The sequence below is a fragment of the Sceloporus occidentalis genome, unplaced genomic scaffold (genome assembly GCF_023333645.1).
Source record: "Sceloporus occidentalis isolate IW3139 unplaced genomic scaffold, rSceOcc1.0.p SCAF_5, whole genome shotgun sequence".
Lineage (NCBI taxonomy): Eukaryota > Metazoa > Chordata > Lepidosauria > Squamata > Phrynosomatidae > Sceloporus > Sceloporus occidentalis.
In genome coordinates this window covers 134431161-134450833 of record NW_028316985.1, presented here as the reverse complement: position 1 = coordinate 134450833, position 19673 = coordinate 134431161, and the positions used below count along the sequence as shown (strand labels likewise).

The 19673-nt window shown below is 39.1% G+C and overlaps 1 protein-coding gene across 4 annotated transcripts in view; it reads right to left on the bottom strand.

Annotated features, from left to right (window-relative positions):
- Positions 1 to 19673, bottom strand: part of SPOCK3 (SPARC (osteonectin), cwcv and kazal like domains proteoglycan 3) — a 182470-nt gene that overhangs the window by 80375 nt on the left and 82422 nt on the right. For 2 of the 4 annotated variants that reach the window (XM_089525545.1, XM_089525546.1), the window contains exon 3: positions 19179 to 19224. The exons of 1 other annotated variant lie outside the window; for it this stretch is intronic. In XM_089525545.1, the coding sequence (XP_089381671.1) occupies positions 19179 to 19224 (46 nt within the window). Of the gene's footprint in view, positions 1 to 1261; positions 1373 to 19178; positions 19225 to 19673 lie in introns of those variants that run through there. One more of the 4 variants, XM_089525547.1, reaches the window with a different exon arrangement.

Genomic DNA, 19673 nt, shown 5'->3' with positions numbered 1-19673 from the left:
GGGTTTGGTTCCAGTTTGGATGCCAAAATCCGTGGATGCTCAAGTCTTGTTATACAGTGCGCCAGCGTTAGACGTGCATGTGCTATATGCGGCTTTAAGATTACGCACTCAAGCTGCGGGGCGCAGGGGGCAGTGTGCGCATGCTGCCGTGCCGCCGCATACACGAGTCCCATTCAAGTGAATGGGGCTCAAGCATAGGTGGAATTCGCCTTACGTGGGGATCCCAGAACGGATCCCCCGGGTAAGGCAAGGGTCCACTGTATACATTAGGTTCCACTGTTGTTGTTTTTCTTTGCTGGAAACCTATCACATACCAATAGCTGATGACTCATGGTCAGATCATCACATTCAACAGCAATGAACTGAGCAACACTCTAGGCACTGGAGGTCTGGTTGTTAAGCCACCATACTTCCTTCACATCTCACTCTGCTCTCCTGCCAATTAGTTCAACCTGCACCCATCAGGAACAGATTTATGCATTTCTATGAGGCACAGATCACTTTTTAAAAACCTAACATGGGGTTAGCAGACATTACAGCCAGCATCATTACATGAAGGTAAAATGCAAGACACACCATAGGGCACTCCTTCCAACAATGGCTATATAATACATTACTAATGATGAATATAAGGAATTACAAGGTACTGGAAAGACTACCTTTTCAAAAGTTAAAATTGAAAGCTTTGCTCCTGTTCCCTTCACATTGTAATAAAAGAAGGTTATCTGTGTACATCTGATCTAACAGAAAGCAGTAGAGTTGCATTCAGCAATACTCTCCCTTTCTTTGTCTAGTGACATATTTTATCCTTTGGCAAAGATATCTGGCTGGCTGAGTACGTAGAGTTCTAAGATATGTACAGTACCTACATTTGTGTGAAATGAACAACATTTTCTGTGTTACTCTGCAAGCAGGCACACTCATTCCTTTACCTTTAAAAATGTAAACCCTGCAGTTTTCCAAATGCAAGTCCATGGCAGTACATTCATTTGAACAGTAAAGATCTTCTAATTCTTTTGTTATTAAGAGATATACAAACTGATCCCTGTACAGTAGGGTATTACAGTAGGCAAATAAACCTCAGGTACAGCATCAGAATCTAGTTAACTATTGCATGGACCCCAAGAGGCCATAAAGGTGCCACTAGTCCAGCTAACTCCAGCTAATTCTCCCAGCTCTTTGGTTTCCATTTTAAACTAGTGATCACTCAGTCATCAGAATGGTAAAGGGTGGCTTATCCAAGCTACCTCTCATTACCTACCGGCTCAAGGGAATATGGGAAGGAGGCTGTCTTTGGGCCCTGATGGCTTCGCCCCATCTAAAGCTGTCCAGCTGGGGTGGAATTAAGCGGTCAGCAGCCTCCTTGGAACACCTAAGGTTAGCATGTGAAGAAAGACACAGATCAGTTACCCAACTGATCCAGGATTAGAAACCAGGGTCAGTAGTGAAACAAAGCCAGGGCTCACAGTATCACAGTGATGTGAGTTTTGACAATGATATTTTCTGTCACCCCTGTCAGGTTTCCTAGTCTCATTTTCAATCCTCACAGTAGCTAAGAGGAAATTATTTTCCCCCCAGAAACATTATGCGTTATGTCTGTTATTATGCAAAGAATAGTGGGATGGTTTACTTTTGGACAGTCTGTGAGAAATCTTTATCTGGACGAGATGAAAAATTCTAGAACTGCTGTGTTGTCTGCATTTTGGACTTTTCTTTGTGTTAACTTATGGGAACTGTTAGAATGAGCATCTGTACTTGAAAACTGACCATTACATGTTCCACAGGGTGAAGTCACCTGAATGAAATGGAATCCTATCCCACCTCTCTTCAGGTATGCACAATGCATCTACCAGCAAGTGAAGTTAAGAAATCCACTATTTGATATTTCTCACAGGTCTTTATAATATTTTCACCCTTACTTCCATGTGTTCATTTCAGAACAGGGGAACCAATTCCAGTTGAACAATTCTCAATTCTCCCACTCGGAAGAAAATTTGTTTTTCTGCCCATACCACAACTGAAGTGCATCTATCACTTCTCAAAATTTCCAGCCACTAAGGAACAATCCTTTTCTTTAGTAGAAGTCTATATCCACCCATTAATTGACAGGTGATAAGGTCACTGACACAAGTCAAAGTAGCCAAATACCTAACAGCTATGCATTATTGTTCTGCTGAAACATGCTGCAATAAATGGAAAAATTCTTATACATGTATTATCCTATAAGGATTAGGATATGGGATGATACATGCATAATACATAGATTATCCTGTAAATCAGGAACTGAATGTGGTTGTAACAGGGAAATAGTTTAAGAATGCCATGAAGCTTATAGATTTACATATCAGATATTATTTCTTTTCAAGCAATCATTTTCAGAATTTTTCATAATCTTTGAATTATAAAGATTTGATTATTAAATCCAAGAGTGCTATATTACAATTAAAGTGACATTTATTTTATCATGCTTCTTTACTGCTTTATGTAAGATTCCCAGTGTAAATATTAAAAGAGAATAATCTCTGAAATAATAGTTCTGATCTGAGTTGCCAAACAGTTTCTGTCTATCCTTTGTGCCCCATGTTTATTCTATTTGTCTTGCTCCATTTATCTTTCTGAATTATATAGCAATACATAGCTTCATATTAACAAAATGTTCGATGGAGACTTTTTTAAAAAAAAAACACATACACAAGTTTCCATCAATGAACATATGAACACACAAGCATTTATCAAATAAATATATGAAATTTATGCTATTAATTTAAAGTGTCAAGTAACTGCTAAGCAAATGGTTTACATTTCTTTTTCTCTTTCTTTCTTTATTGGATCTAGAATGTGTATTTAAATTTTATTAGCAGATTTAATCAAATTTAAAATTTATACATTGGATACATTGACACCCTGAACACTTTAATGCAGCTTTGAGAGTAACTGGAAAATTATGGGGAGGGAGGGTTTCCCCAAAGGATCTTGATGTAAAAACAAATTTTATGGTCTGAAGGAGCTACCATTAAAATTTTTGTTCCATTCAATTCAAACTAAAATTATCAATACAAACCTACCTAATGCTGGATAAATTTCCTATTATTACATAATGGTACAACTGTAATAGTACTGTATAACAGTAAATATACTTGGTTTCTTAAATCTGTACAGTAAGTAACAACATTAAGTTACCAAAGCAAGATATTTTCCAGGAGATGGCTGCCAGGTGTTGCCAGTGCACAGCTGAGTAAGCAAACATCGTGGAAAGTAAAACTAGTAGCAGAGAATTAATTAGACATTTCATAGCCAATTTGGTATTGCTGAATGTGATTAAATGCAAGCTCAAGTCTTTGGTATGACTTTCCTATTGCTGAACTCTTTAACACTATGATATAAATGTAATAAAAGATGAACAAGTTAAAATATTCTAAAATATTTTATTAAATGCATACTGGAATAAAAAGTAATCCAATAATGATTAGTATGTTGTTGCTGCTAAATGCATTCAAGGCAAGCCTGTCATAGTGTTTTGTTGGCAAGATTTGTTCAGAGAGAGTTTTCCTTTACCTTCTGAAACTGAAACTGGGTGTGTGCTCTTCTGTCTGGATGTGCAATTACAAACCCTTGGGCCCCTATCACTCACCTTGCCCTTTCCCCACTTAATATTCCTCCCTGGATCTGGTACTTGGGTCTTAAAGAGATCCCATTTGGACCAGTAGATGTGTTGTTCAGTGGGCTCACTGTGGAAAGCATGGCCAGACTCTATATAAACTTAACAAAAACAGCCAGACACAGTTGCAAAAAAGGAATAAACTAGCAGAAGTTTATTAATCCATAATTAGATCAAACAATAACCCTGAACTATTTAATCATTCACAGCTCCCCAAAACTCTGTCCTGTCTCTATTACGATTTTCTCTATCTCTAGGCCATCTTCTTCAAATCCTCTTCTCTGCAATCCTCTTCTCTGTGATCCTTTCCCTTTCTCTAGACTACCTTTCCCCCTACTTCCTTGCAATCCTATCATTACATGCCTTCTGTCAGAGATAGGCCTCAGCTTTGTATCTTTTCTCCCCTATTGGCCCCCTTCACAGCATTCCCTGAGCTGTGATCAGCTGGCACCAACTAGGCTTGCCCAGCTCCACAGTATGACTTGTCCAAGGCTATCCAGTGGATTTCCATAGTCAAGAAGGGATTTGAACCCTGGGTTCCCAGAGTCTTAATCCAGCGCTAAAACCACTGGGTGTCATAATCAGCATACATGCTTAATATAAATATAAAAGCCAACAACATTAAGGCTTTTTTGACTGCCCAAGCTGTGAGATTTCAAGAATTTCACATCCAGTGTATATGCCACTTGGTTATATTTGGAGTGAGAATATTACTGCAGTATCTTTGACAAACTACATTCTCAGATCTAGCACTGGGATAGGAATCTGGTAAATCTTGTCATAAATGCTTGTGTCAAAGATAAAGACACTTTTTTCTATCTACCAGGTACATGGTCTTTTGAGGGTCATTTTCCAGAGAGGCACCACACTATATCTCATAGGCCTATTTTACTGTTCTCTTACATCAACCAGTATCCAAAGGTATAATGCATCTGAACATTGATGAACCATTGTTTACCATGACAAACATTTGTTGAGAGTCTACCCTCATGTATTTTGTCTAATATCTGTTTAAAGCCATCTAAGTTCAGGTCATCACATTATATTGCCAAGTACCCTATGGTGAAACATGACAAGTTAAAATATTCTCCTGCTAAGAAATCAGAGGGTAACCATTCACTGTAGATTAGATTTGAAGTCACTTTGTATACATCAAGCACCATTAAAATGCATAACAAACACAATAAGAAGGTCAGGAATAAGGCACCAAAGGATAAGGAGGATGAACAAGAAACATCCTAAAACAAAGATGCAGAAGCTCTGGTTCACAGGTCTGTCTTCCAGAGAATGGGAGGTATTTGCCATATCTCCCACTACTAGAAAATGTCAACCTCACTCTAGCAGTGTGCAAGAAAAACCCACTCATATCTCTGATCAGTGACTGCTAGTAAGAGTTGGGCTTACTTTCCCAGTGAGATAGAAAGGCTGTTTTTCTGTAGCTCTGGAAGGGATTGTTTATTTCCCATGCATAATATGGTAATAGCTATTACTCTGTGCCCTCTACATCAGGTGTGGTCAACTACGGGCCCATTAGAAATCGATTCCAAAAGGCCCCTCATTCTTACTATGAAAAGGGATCCTTTTGGAATCAATTTTTATCCATTGGAACCCTTGCCGTTCCCATTGGGGCCAAGAGAGGAGGAGCAGCCTTCAGCTGGTCGCCCCCCTAACCCCTTTGCACCAGCGAGCTTTGCCAGGGCACCTCGCCTCACTGCTCCAGAGGCTGCTCCAGTGGCGAGCCCTGCATTTTGGGCTGCAGTGGCCAGCCTTTCCCTCTGGGCCCCCTCAGGCATACTGGACCCGAGGGACTCAGATGGCAGGATGGGGGAAGGACGCGGGCGACTCACGGACCTGATGCGCCCTCTCTGTCCATGGGCAGGCTACAGCAGAGTGGTGCACCCCGGAGGGTTTCCAACACCTGAGGAGTGTGTGTGTGTTGTGAGTGCCTTCCCCGGGGTGTCAGGGCTGGCGGCGGAGCAGGAGAGGAAGAGGAGGGAGCACTGAAGCTGGGGAAGGTAGAAGAGAAGAGGAGGTAGAAGTGAAGAAGGAGGTGGTGGACCAGAATGGGGAGGAGACTGAAGGAGATGGAGGTAAGGCCTGGGGACCCAAGAGGAGGAGGAGGTAGATGGACCCCCCCCCCTCTCTTTCTTTTTTTTAAAAAAACTCTTATCAAAAAAATCGCTAGATTGCTAAAAAAAAAAAACCCAGCACCGAGGGTGTTTCTGGGGAGGGATGGTGACAGCTCTCTGCCACTTGTCCCTCCCACAGAAACAGAGTCCATTCTGATGGCGTTCCCATCTGTTGGAATTGTGTCAGAATCGATTCCTTGGGGAAAAACCTTGAAACCCCAGCTACCAAAATACCCCAGGCTTTTTGCATTTGCTCCGTTTTTCCCCCACTGGAATCGATCACATGAGGATCAGGGTCAATTTCCAGTGCAAACTATGGACATAAAGCTCGAATCAGGATCCAGAGCTTTTCACAGTGGAAATGGACCCTATATAGTGGCAGGGTTAATTTTCTCCCCTTTGCTTCCATTGAGATTATCACACTAAACTCTTAAAGCATTGCTATTCCAATTTAACAGCTCTGACTGCCTCCTGTTGTATTTCAGTGAGGCCTAAGAGCTCTCTGGCTGAATATTCTAAATGCTTCTCCCTGAACTGCAAATCCCAGAATGTAACCAGAGTCAGTTAAAGTGCCTTATGAGTGTAGTGTGACAATTGACCATGTGACCTGTATTAGCATATCAGTATATCACTAGCAATGACACAGTGATATACACTTGAGTTAACTGATTCAAACTCAAGTTGGACTCACATTGCTTCAATGACTCCACTTGGGACTCAACTCTGCAACAAATGATGCAGTGACTCAACTCAAGACTTGTATATTTCATCTAGAAACAGCTATTGTGTTATGCAATGGGCTTGAGGCAAGGATTAAGGTCTACTCAACAGTCTGTCTCAACTGCACATCAGAGGAGTCTTCTAAAGCTTTTGAGAAGCTTTAGAAGTATCCATCTGTCTCAAACCCATTGCCTAACACATTTGCTATTCCCTTAAGAGACTTTTTACCTAACTTTGGGCTTCACAGACCAGCAGGAAAGGCCAGTCTGGAGGCAGAGTTGGGGTGTGTCAACTGACTCCGCCCCCAGGTTGGCGTGACACCGCCTGCCACACCATGCACGGAGTCACGGCACTCCTCTGGCGCTGCATCTACATGATTCAGCATCAAAAGAGTGCAGAAAATCCATGCGGTGTCATGCAGCTCCTTTTTGCACCACAGAAAGGAGAGATTGGTTGCGGTTGCTGCAGCCCTAATCCAGTGCAGACAGAGGCAGCTGCAGGCTGCCCCTTAGGGGTGGTCTGTACAGCCCCTTTGTGAACATCTTCTTGATTTTCTAGTTACTGAAACCCCGACACATCCCACAATTACTTCCTTTTTAAAAAAAAAAAAATTCTCCCAAATTCGAGACTTGTCTCAAAAATATCTTCCAAAGACCTGAGACCTGACTTGGACCTGAAGGAAGAGATTTGAGACTTGACTTGAGACATGGAGTAGAAGACTTTAATGCATCACTGTAATGGCATGACATCACTTCCAGTTTCCATTTTCAACTGTTTTTTCCTGTCTTATCCAAATGTTTTTGTTCTCTTTTCTAAATGTTTGTCTGGCGTCTGATCATTAGGAGAGCATTTGAAAACCATCTGGACATAACTCTAGTAATTTTTCAAACGAAAAGTCATGCTAAAATGTCCTGATACATATAGTGGCTTAATTTTACTATGTGTAAAGAATTAATTTTTTACTGATCTTTTAATGTGATTAAATATTTCATACTGATCTTTTTTATTCTTTTATTGTGTTTATACACACACACACACACACACATTTTATTTAGTTTGTGCATCCTTCTGTTTCACACTTGAACAGTATTCAAATACCAAATAGTGTTATAGAATTTCAGCTTTTATCTATGAAAGCTCAGTGAGCATCAGTGCATCAAGTTCATTGCATCAAAACTACATTAAGTTCAAGTAAAGCAGAGCATTACAAGTAAGTTTTCAAATAGCTTTCAGGTTCAGAAGCTCTGGGTTGTTTCTCACATGTCATGAAATGTGCAACAATTCTCTGTGTTCAACACTTCTATTCAACCAGTCCAGCAAGCCCGCAGTCTTGGTTATATCTTTGATTCCTCTCTGTCATGTATCCCTCAGATCCAGACCACAGCCAAGGCTTGTAGATTCTTTTTGTACAATATTGCCAAAATCCGACCTTATCTCTCTGCCTCTACTGCCAAGATCCTGGTCTATGCCCTAGTGATCTCACGACTTGATTACTGTAACGTCCTCCTGGCTGGGCTTGCTCTTTCTCACCTCCGTCCTTTAATCTCTGTCCAGCATTCAGCTGCACGCATTATCACTACTGCCCAGCGCTCTGACCATATCTCTCCTGTCTTGACATCCCTTCACTGGCTCCCCCTCCCTTTCTGTATTCAGTATAAGCTCCTGTTGTCAACATTTAAAGCCCTCCATGGACTGGCCCCTCCTTACTTATCAGACCTTCTTTCTCTTCACCTTCCCACCAGGGCCCTCCGTTCTGGTAGTCAAGGTCTGCTGTCTCAGCCCAGGATTTCCTCTGCCCCATCCCGGATTCGCCCCTTTTCACTTGCTGACCCTCACTACTGGAACCTTCTTCCCCCACAAGCAAGAGCCATCACTTCTTTAACCAGCTTCAAAACGGAGTTGAAAACCATCCTGTTCAGAGAAGCCTTCCCAGGCATTGCATAATTGTCGCTTACTATTTGATGTTCTTTTAGTGCCTGTTTATCGAACCATTTCCTGTATTGCTATGTACTGTATATGTATTATCCTACTTGAGAGTATATATTTTCCCTGGAAGAAGATTAACTATCCATTATGAAGCCAAGCCCTCCCTCCAGTCCATCTGCCTTGGTCCAGGCCTCGGAGGAAGAGAGGAACTGCTGGACCTCATCCCCCTTTCCCTCCACCACTCCCTTCTCCTTTTGTGTCATGTCTTTTTAGATTGTAAGCCCAAGGGCAGGGAACCGTCTAATTAAAAAGATTGTATGTACAGCGCTGTGTAAATTTACAGCGCTTCATAAATAAAGGTTAATAATAATAAAGGATAATAATAATAACAACAACAACAACAACAACAACAACAACAACACAGGCTTTTCTTTTCACAAGATAAGCTGACACAGTCAAAATCTAACTTTATATGCATTGCTAGCAATATTTGCCACTTATATCTGGTTTTATTGTATAATTGCCATTTAATCAGTGCTGAATATCAATCTGTGAGTGTCTTACAAGAGAAAGTTGAAACAAATGTATATCCACATAATTGGATACATAATCTTTCAACTCCCATGGTCTGTGCATGTGATGCTTACTGAAGGTTTGGAGACCTAACATAAGCATGTATATAGATACATACATGTAAGCTTATGGAAGAGCGTACATGTGTGTGCATGTGTGCACATACACACACACGCACATATACATATAACTACATCAGCCCTACCCCAATGTAGGGAAGGGAAAGGAAGGGAAGGGACAGCCTTCTCTCCATTGCTCCTCCCCACTTTTGGGAAGGACATAAGATATTGGGGAGCCACATGGAACTTTTGGGATTTGTGCACCTTGCTATGTAACCTGGAAAATTTCTATAATCAGTTTCCTGTATAATATAATGTTTTGCTGGCATCATATGTAAGATCTCCATTTCATTGAAAGACAAGTCTTGAACATGAAGTCCATCAAAGGCAGTGACTTTTGAATGAGCTAAAATAAAGTGTTACAAAGAGTACAATCCTATACCTGGCAACAATCCCTGCTGAATTTAGTAGTACTTATTTCTCACTGGGCATCTAGAGAATTGGAAACAAAAAAGAAACTGTTCTCAATCAATCAAGTCTCACTCTAATAGAAATCCCTCTTCTGCAGAGTGCCTTATACTAAGACATCAAGAGAACTAAAGCAAAAACATGCTAGCAATTAAAATTACTGTAATACACTCTACATAGGGCTACTTTGAGAAATTGGAAGCTTCAGCAGGCACTTGTGACTTAATGAAGAAGGAAGACAGATAATATAAACATACATACACATTTCCAGCCAATTTAGTTTTAAGGTACTACTACTAAGACCACATGGTAAATCTCATTGTACAGTAATATGCACAAATTTTTATGCATTTATCCCCACACTATGAAATTCTTTGCCTAGGGATGTCTGCTTTGCCCTTCATTGCTGTAAACTATAAAGAATATTAATATTTCAAAGGGGTATTTGCTGAATTTTAAGTAAAATAGTCACTAAATTATTTTATCATCCTCAATTATTTTTCTTAAGTATGGCTTTTAAAAAAAGATTTTCTGCAGTCAATAAAAAAAGCAAGTTGGAGAGATATAAACAATTGTATTTTCTAGGCTATCAAAAGCAGTGCAAATACACTGCTCTCACAAATACATGATCTACCATTTTGGCTGTCTTAACTTGTTTCCATTTCATTTTTATAAAATAACTCATAGGGCCTAAACAGATGGCCTTTTTAAGGCTGCCATCCATGTGGCTTCAGAGCACATAATTTAGACAGTGCACATCACAATGCTGCCCTGAAGCTACCCAGAAGTTGGATGGCTGTCCAGATGTGGGTGACTTCATGACACTCCAACAGCGTGGCAATTACATGCCACCAGAGCATCATAAAGCTTCCATGGGGCTATGGCAGGGCCATCAAAGACGGCTTTTCCCTGGCCAAAAAAGTAGTCAATCATATCTGCTCCTTTTTTTGGCTGGGTTCAAGGTGGACTGATGCCATGGCCAATCCGTTTTAGGAAGGGACGGCCTGAAGCTGCCCCTTCCTGCCCATCTGTTTCCCCCATGGAGATTTTGCACTAAATCTTCCAGTTCATACAGTTAGCCATGCTGACTGAGTGATCCTGGGAGTGTGGTCCAAAGAAAGCTCTGATAGTTGATCATGTTTTGTTACTATGACATAGCATTAAGTTTAGAAATTGTACTAAAGGACCTTCATGCATTCAGCTGCAAAACCTAATTAAATTAGAAATCTGTTTGTTTTATATAAAAGAAGTTTTTTAGGCTGTTAAATTCTTTGGAGAAGACTATTTGTAGACAATAGTTAGAAGATTTAGGGTTATGCTAACACTTCTCATCAGGCATGTTTGTCCTAATGCCTGGGTATAACATTATCACACCACCAAAATGTAGTATACAGCTCAGATAATTCAGAGATATTTATGTAATAATGCCTAATACATTGTAAGTAATAACAGAAATCAGTGGCATTATTGGGGGGGGGGGGTGTGTTCAGACTGCACTGAGTGACATCCCAGTGGGAGGTGTCACCCAGTGGGGTGATACACCTAGGGAGGGCTGCCTTCTGAGTTCTACATGGCAATTGTCACGTGGGACTCAAAAGGCCTCATGCTGCCATCTGAGAGGGCTGAGCATGAACTGCATCTTGCTGTGCTAAACCATTCTACTCACAAGCAGAATGCTGCCACAGCAGTGAGGTGGGGCATGCCCTTTTGGCTCTGCCCCTGGAAGCCTCACCCCCCCCCCCATTAGCCCTGCTCCCTGTACCAGGTGACACCCCTGGTGGAAATGCCATTGATAGAAACAGAATCTGAGATACAAGACTCAATTCAAATCTATTATACACCTCTGAATGTCTAATAGCTAGCAGAATGCAACATCCTTGCAGCTTCCTCAACTGGCCAAATCTGATTTCTAGTGCCAATTAAAGTAGACCCACTGAAGCAAATGGATTTACCTAAGTATTGATTAATTTGTATAGGTGATAAACTAGATTGCTAAGATCCACTACATTCAATAATCTACTCTATGCAGGATAAACAATTGGATCTCTGACATGGTTACTTCAGTTATTCAAAGTTTTTTAAAGTTTAAAAAAAGAGATGCAGAGAAGAGGATGCAGTTTGAGAATATTCAGATTCTATTCTCTATCAAGCTTTCCTGGACAACAGAACATGATTAACTTTCTAACACAGTGATGGAGTATTGCAACTGCCATCATTCCCAGACAGTCTTGCCAACAGTTAGGAAATGTAACAGAACAGGAAACTTAAATTAAAAAATATTTAGCAGCTTACTTTAAATTCACTACTACAGTAGTTTCTGACATGATAGATAAAAAGTAAAAACATTTTTTTCTGAAGAAAATTGGGAAGCTCTCCTCTATCTAAAAAGGTCATGTTGTAAGGATAAGGCAGATTAGATATAAATTGCTAATACAAAATATATTTGTATAAAAAGGAATGAAAATATAAACCAAAATTCAAAAGTACAAATTACTATCAAAATATCTTTTGAACTTACTAGTTTCACTCTTACCTAATACCACTTGAGGACTGAAAGAAACCATGCATTGCTACCTTTTCCCATCTAGTTACAATTGCTTTTACCAGTCTGTTCTATCCACTCTTTTTTTTTTTTTTTTTTTTTTTTTTTTGTGGGGAGGTGTTACACCTCAGATTCCTGTTGTTTGCTTTATTCATGATTACCAGCAAGAGGTGAATAAAATATAGATATTATGGGGAAAGGACCAAGGACAGCTCCCTTCTATTAACACTCTTCAAGCTGCTTAAAGGATGAGGGAAAATCGATGTTTACAGAATATATGTGATCAACATTAAAGCTTGAAAAATTGTAAGCTGCTGGCCTGTGGCACAAAATACCCTCTCATCCCATCTTCCTTGTTGCCACCACAACACCCACAACAGAGAATGAAGAATGAAGAGACCGATTGTATGGAGTAGTCATAAACAAGTCATGTGTAATCTTTTACCACTACAACCATTGCTTTTTGCAAAGGACACACTCTTATCACAGGATAAAAAATAAGTACTTCTCTATGTTGCACACTATTTGTTGCTGATTTATGTGCCCAGACCCTAATAGCCAACATGCATTTGTTGAAATTCCACCAAAAGCCAATGACTTTTGCATGTGCAGTGTTATTTTTTAATAGACAGAAGATCTTCGTAGCTGAAATCTCCCAGTTGTGTAAATTTACTCTCAAGAATTGGTAGCACATTTTAAGTACTTATTCAATCAGTCACACTTACGTAGCTCAGAATTCACTGCCCATCTGAAATAATTTTTTCAGTATTGTGTATGTTACATGCCTAATGTCACACTTAGAAATGGTCATAAATTAAACCAGTTGCAAGTGAACAAATGGTCAAACTAAACCAAGCGAGTGTTAACTGCTGCTAAGAAAATTAAAGTCATCACCAGAAATGTGATGGGGAGTTTTGCAACACTGTCAAAAACAAAACAAACAAACAAACAAAATCTTCTGTCATAATCATGATTTCTGCAACATTTCTCTGGACAAATAATAAATTCCAGTTTTGCTTCTTTATGGGATTGGCAACCAACACCATGATCATAATTAATTAAAGAGGTCCTGAAAATCATTAGTTCAAGAATTCATCACTCACTGTAACATATTCAGTAGCCATGTTGGCCATGCAGCAAAATACAACAAAATACAAAATTTGCAAAACAGGGCTTCCACCAGGTACTGAATCTATCAGGTTCACATAATTTTTCACAAATACATATTGACTTCTGTAATCAGTTGCAGGTAAATAAAGTTGGCAACAGACCATGTCTATGTGTCATTTGTTTCATTAGCTTATTTACTGTTCTTTATTTAGAATTATAAAGTTACGTTAAGATCTAAAACATGTCAGGATAAAAATATGTGATAATCCTAAGGGCACTGTTTATTTAATAATGTAACAAATTCAAACTGATTTATTGATGTACCCATACACCACCATATTACTGTAATTTTTAAGCAAAAAAATCCTGGTTTTAAATCTATATTTAGACTGGTTGAGTAAACCACACATGAATATGCTGGAAAAAACATCAGAATTTTAATCGGTGCAAAGCAATAGTTTCATTCCCCAACCATCTACCACTTGGAAGATCTGTTTCAGAGTTACAGCCATACCACAGAGCATGACATGGACATTTCAGTTTGTAAAAGTAGGGGGCTGCCTCACTTCAAGACATATAATTGATCAATTCATTTCAATATTTTTTAGCACAAAGCAAACAGCATTTCTTCAGTGTTTCCCTCACCATATCCAGAGGTGCCAGGGTGCCTTATACCATGGAACCATTTGTGTAGAAATCTGTTCAGTGTACTAATTAGGTATTCAATTATCAAACTATATCTTAGATTTAATTACAGTGCATGCACATCATACACGGGCGTGCCATAAAAGGCAATGGCACATGTGCCCATGGCGCGTGCGCTATGCTGCATCGCATGCACAAGCCCCATTGTTTTAAATGGGGCTTGAGCATCTGCAGAATTTCCCTTACGCAGGGGGGGTGGGTCGGTAATGGATCCACTGTGTAAGGGAAGGGCACCCTGTATATAAAAAGCAAAGACAATAACTGAATTAGGTACAATAATGTAATGAACTTAACCAATTTGGCACTTTAAATATATAATATAAGTCTGCAGGCAATAGAATTATGGCATAACTAAACTGATAAAAGGAAGAAGAATTCAAGATATTGAGGTGAAACTGTTTCATTCCTGTTTCTGAGCAAATGCTTTGATAGAAAATATATGTATTGTAAAAGCCAAATTCTACATAGTGGCCCAGGAAAAGCCTTATTAATGTATCTACTGCCATAAAAAAAAACAATATCCGCAAGGTATCTGTCCTCTGTGGAAATGTCATTTCATATCTTCTGTGTTACACGAAAATACTTCATTGTTCCTCCAGGGTATTTCTACTGAGCAACCAAAAGCAGGCTCTATGCTATAGGAATTACTCCAGTGACTTTGTACAATAATTTTATTCACTAAAGTGCTCTGCCTAAGAACTGAACATTTGCAATCTAGAAATAAATTGCAGTGGATAATATATTGTACATGTATGGTCACAGGGAGATTAAGAATTTCATGTGCCTTCTACAGATTCCTTTTTAAAAGTGCCATGTAGCTCATTTCTAGTTCACCAAAAATCCCACACCTAAACACTCAAATAAAATTGATACATAGTAAATGCTTCCTAAGCTAAAGCTGCAAATCTTTGTTATGGCAACCCACTGCATGCCCCAAGGATCTCTTGTTGACAACTCCACTGAATTCCTACTAAATGCTCTTCCTTCAAAAGCCCATTTTCATTTAAACAAGGTGCAAGCTCCCATGTACATTGTTTAAAAACAGATAAGGGTGGCTTCTGGGAGTGTGCATCTTGTTTAAAGGGGGAAATGCTTTTAAAGTGTTTAACTGCGGGACTTTTTAATGTGTGCCATCAAATTCTGGCAACACAATTGACACAGCCTTCCACAGGTTTTGGGGAGATGGCCTTCAGACCCACAGAAGTTGCTCACCCTGTGACAAATGATGAATGGGGGAAAGCGGGGGAGAGTCAACATGTTGAAGCCCTAGAACAGTGCGTCCCAAACTCTGGTCCTCCAGAAATTTTGAACACCAGTTCCCAGAAGCCTCAACTGTCTTGGCCAGCGTTCTGTGATTCTGGGAGCTGAAGTCTAAAACACCTAGAAGGCCACAGAGTCTGGGATTCACCGCCCTAGAGTCTGAAATGAATTTTAAAATGGAATACAGGAGAATGTAATAAATCCTAATCTAATTTGTTTGCTTTGAACATTTCAGGTAGCACCTAGGTCTTTTTGAGGGGAAACAGTCTTGATCTACATGTTTGACAAAATAGAATCCAGTTGATTTCCCAATATGTCTTCATCCTTCAGCAAATCAAGTAAGTCATATTTGTTGGAAAGTACAGATTAAATAAATTTAGGCTGACTGTGCATTAGGCATGCAATAAAGAAGCAAAGAATATGTCATTTCCTCAGAACTGCTCTCTATCGTTCATAATTCATAAGGACTGACAAATGCACTCACCAACTTGTCACTGGAAAACATGTTTTTAACAATTCTGGGAAGAACCCTCCCCCTTTTAAGACTTCAGATATCACACTGTTTTTAGGGACTCAGAAAGCAGAGAGCTTTTTATTGATTCTCTAAGGCCTGTTACAGACTGCCAAAATAAAGCTGCTTCGGGTCTCTTTGGAGGTATGCTATTTAAATGATGCATGGGTCCTAAGAGTCCGGAGGTCGCGCCAAAGCCACACTCCATTCCTAAGCACTGGAGTGCAGCTTTGGTGCAGCTTCCGGATTCTTAGGATGCATGCATCATTTAAACAGCACACCTCCAAAGAGACCTGAAGCAGCTTTATTTTGGCAGTCTGTAACAGGCCTAAGATTAAATGAGACAAAGACAGAGTTATAAGTAATCCATTTTACAGATTACAGGAGAAGACTGGAATTTGCACCTATGCTCATACTGATACCCTGAGGTCCTAGAAGGCCCTCCAAAGTACAGAGCTGTAACATAAGCAAGAGCCCATCCACCAGTGGAAGAGTAACTTTTACAGCAAACACTTTCACTTTTCAGGCTGTCAAGGCCACCAAAAGTTTGGCAACCCCCCAGATGTTTACTTGGATATTAAAAAAAAAAATCAGAGCAATACAGAATGATACATCAGTTGAAAGATGATCACAAAATGATACGGAGACATTTTGGATGATAGAAGTGTTTCTCTCTTTAATTCTCTCTTGACTAGTATTGCACAGAAGCAAGCAAAAGAGTGAAAACAGAATTTTAAATATATATATATTATCTTTTTTACATCTACATTTTGTACATTCTTCTGAATGACCTATGAAGAAACTACTGACTCAAGAAACAAAATTCCATTTTTTGCAAAACATGGCCAAGCCTACTCCTCTCACCCTGTATCTCACTTCTGTTGAATAAATGCACATCATGAAATAGTCAAAAGTAAGAAATATATATTTCAATAAAACTGAATGTGTTTTAGAAGTAAAAAATACAAGTACTTTATATCTCAGGAATATTTTAAAACATGAATACCCAAAGTATTCTTTGAAAATACAGCCCTATCAATACTTGTCTTAAATAACATTTTTAACAGCCATTCAGTTTCCAAAGCAACAGCCCCATTCAAGCTAAAATACACTAGTCTGATGCTTGCGCTCTTTAAAGAAATGGTGCAAAGTAATATACCGCAACATATTTAAATCCAGCAAATCCAATGTTACTTAGAAGTTGGAGAAGTGAACCTTTATTGGTGTTTTCTTTTTTAATTGAAAACACTTTGCTTCCATTACTGTGACTTAATGAAAATACAAATGGAATTGTTAAGTTTTCATAAAGCTAACAACTCCATAGTAAGGGTGAACCTCTGTAGCAAATCACAAATCGTATAAGAGCAAGAAATTTCATGAGACAAACTACTGCCTTATATATTTCAAAAAGGTTTATTGTTCTAGAAAAGGTTTAAGGCAAATGTAAGAAGAGCTTAATTATAGCAACAACACAAAATTATTCACATGTGATACAAGCCTGCCCCCAAACATTTTAGTCTATCATCTTATAAAATCTATTTATTATGGAAAAGATTGTGATTGTATTTGCCAGAATCAGTGACTCAAACAGCCAAAAAAGAAAAGAAAAGGAAAGGAAAGGAAAGGAAAGGAAAGGAAAGGAAAGGAAAGAAAGAAAAAGAAAGAAGGAAAGAAAGAGAGCTGTTGGAAGAAAGTACTGAAACTTGAGCCAACCAGCAAGACTATGATTTAGACATGAAGGAAAAATATAGCATAGTCACTGATATTCCTTTCCTTAATCCTGAGCAGCTATCTTTATTAATTTTCTTCTTCTATCCTCATCTGTCACAGATTTTCTGGACCTGCTGTATGTGAGTGAGTGAGTGAGTGAGTGAGTGAGTGAGTGAGTGAGTGAGTGAGTGAGTGAGTGAGAATTCATCCATCTTTTCCTTACAGATATGAAGGACAAAATGTGCAGATGGCAGTTTTCTAGAAGCATGTTTGTATGTATGAATAGAAATTCATGCACATCCTTCAAATATGTCTTGTGTTCCTTGTGTTTTTCCAGTATATTCATGTTGGTGTGTGGGGAAATGAATAATAAATAAAAGTAGACTTCTAAGATTATTCCCTAACCCAGACATGGGTTTATATCTGTACATGTAGGTCCAAAACACATTGCAGGAATAAATCTAAGACAGCTCTAACTGCCCTGGCTCAGTGCTAGGTAATCTGGGAATCACAGTTTATTGTGGCACCAGAACTCTCTGGCAGAGAAGGCTAGATGTATCACAAAACTACAGTTCACAGAATTCACTAGCATTGAGCCAGGACAGTTAAAGTGATCTCAAACTGGATTATTTCTGCAGTGTGTTTTGGCCATGTCGGTTTAAGATAAATAAATAGCTGATATGAAGTGGTGGCCTGGGCCAGATTGAAACTAATAAATTTATCACATGTCAACTCCTGACCAATCTGAGCATGGGCTAGGATCGGCACGGAACAGGCAAGAATGGGTGTTACCACACAGGAGAATGCCGGCAATGCCATCAGGAGTCCCCAAGCCATTCACCATCCATGCTAAGGCCACCGATTTTGAAGAATCGAAAGCTTTTCCAAATCGGTGTGGAAATGATGTGCGATAAAAGAGGAGGCATTTAAACCAAAATAATCTCATGTGGTAAAGCTTCTTTCCAATTGCAAGCTGCAGCTGAGAAGATGTTAGGGAATCACAGTCTAGAATGGGAAATACTCAGCAACAGCAAAGTCCCGTGCCATTATTCTTCTCTGGTTCATCCCCAATTTATACTGGCTATCAACTTAAAAAATAAATCAATGATCCATAGCTAAATTCATTGATAATCATAACAATTACCTTCACCGATGCAGCTGTTTAATGAGCACTAAAGGAAATGAGATGTTTTGAAATTCAATTTTCAACTCATTACACTTAAAATCTGATGTTACCAGGAATTATATTTATAAATGTAAAGATGTTCTAATTTGCTCTGTAAGGTTATAGGGTATAGGGAGAGATACCTACGAACTTATTATGAATACCCACATTCCTCCACATCTGCTAGAGTTAGTGGCACAGGACCCCCGTGAATGTGGAAAAACTGCAAATAACAATAATACTATGTTTTTACCTGAGAGAATACCACTCTAGAAATTTCTAGATCCTCCGGTGCAACTCTGTGGCCAACATCTGGCAGACACTTAATGCTCTGGAGGAGCTATAAATGCCTAGTTCTCTCTATGACTCTTTAGATCATTCAGTGTGGCTTTTGGTTAAAGTTGACAATAGATTTGTGCTGGAGGACTTATATATTCTTAGAGAGAACATATTAATAAAATCCATGAATAATCAAATCCTCAAAAGTCAAAGCTGTAAATGTGGAGGGATGAGTGTATGTCGCTTTTTAGCCAAGCAATGAGGACAAAAATGACATTAAGAGCTTTTCATTCTTTATTATGCATAGCAACTTATAGTAATGACAGCTCCTTTTTTTCTGGTTATATGAGAATAATGTCTTACCTTGATCAAAGGGTCTAGGTGGGCTCCATGTGCGAAAATAATCATCCTGTAGCAGAAAAAGAAAGTGTACATTTAGTATTCAGAAAGCAGTACAAATACATGCAGGGAAAAAGGCCTAGAAATACATAAGGAATATACAAACCTCAACTTCCTGCAAAGGGCACGCAGCAAAAAAAGAAACACAAACAAGAAAAAGATATAATTATCATATGAGTATACTAATTGCAGGGAACAGAAAAAAATCTTTGCTAGTGAAGAAAAAAGCAACAAGTAGCAAATCCACAAAGCATAAGTACCTGATTTGAGAGTCTTTCATCCAGCCTTAACATTTCACGTTTCCAAACAGAAATGGTCAGCATGTTATGAGGTTCCCTCCTTTCTAATATGTTTGGCAGCAGCTAGCATGGAAATTCCTAATATACAAACCATGTGAGAAGATATTCTAAACGGTATAACTAAAGACCTAATAGCATTCTCCACACGAGATCATGACCA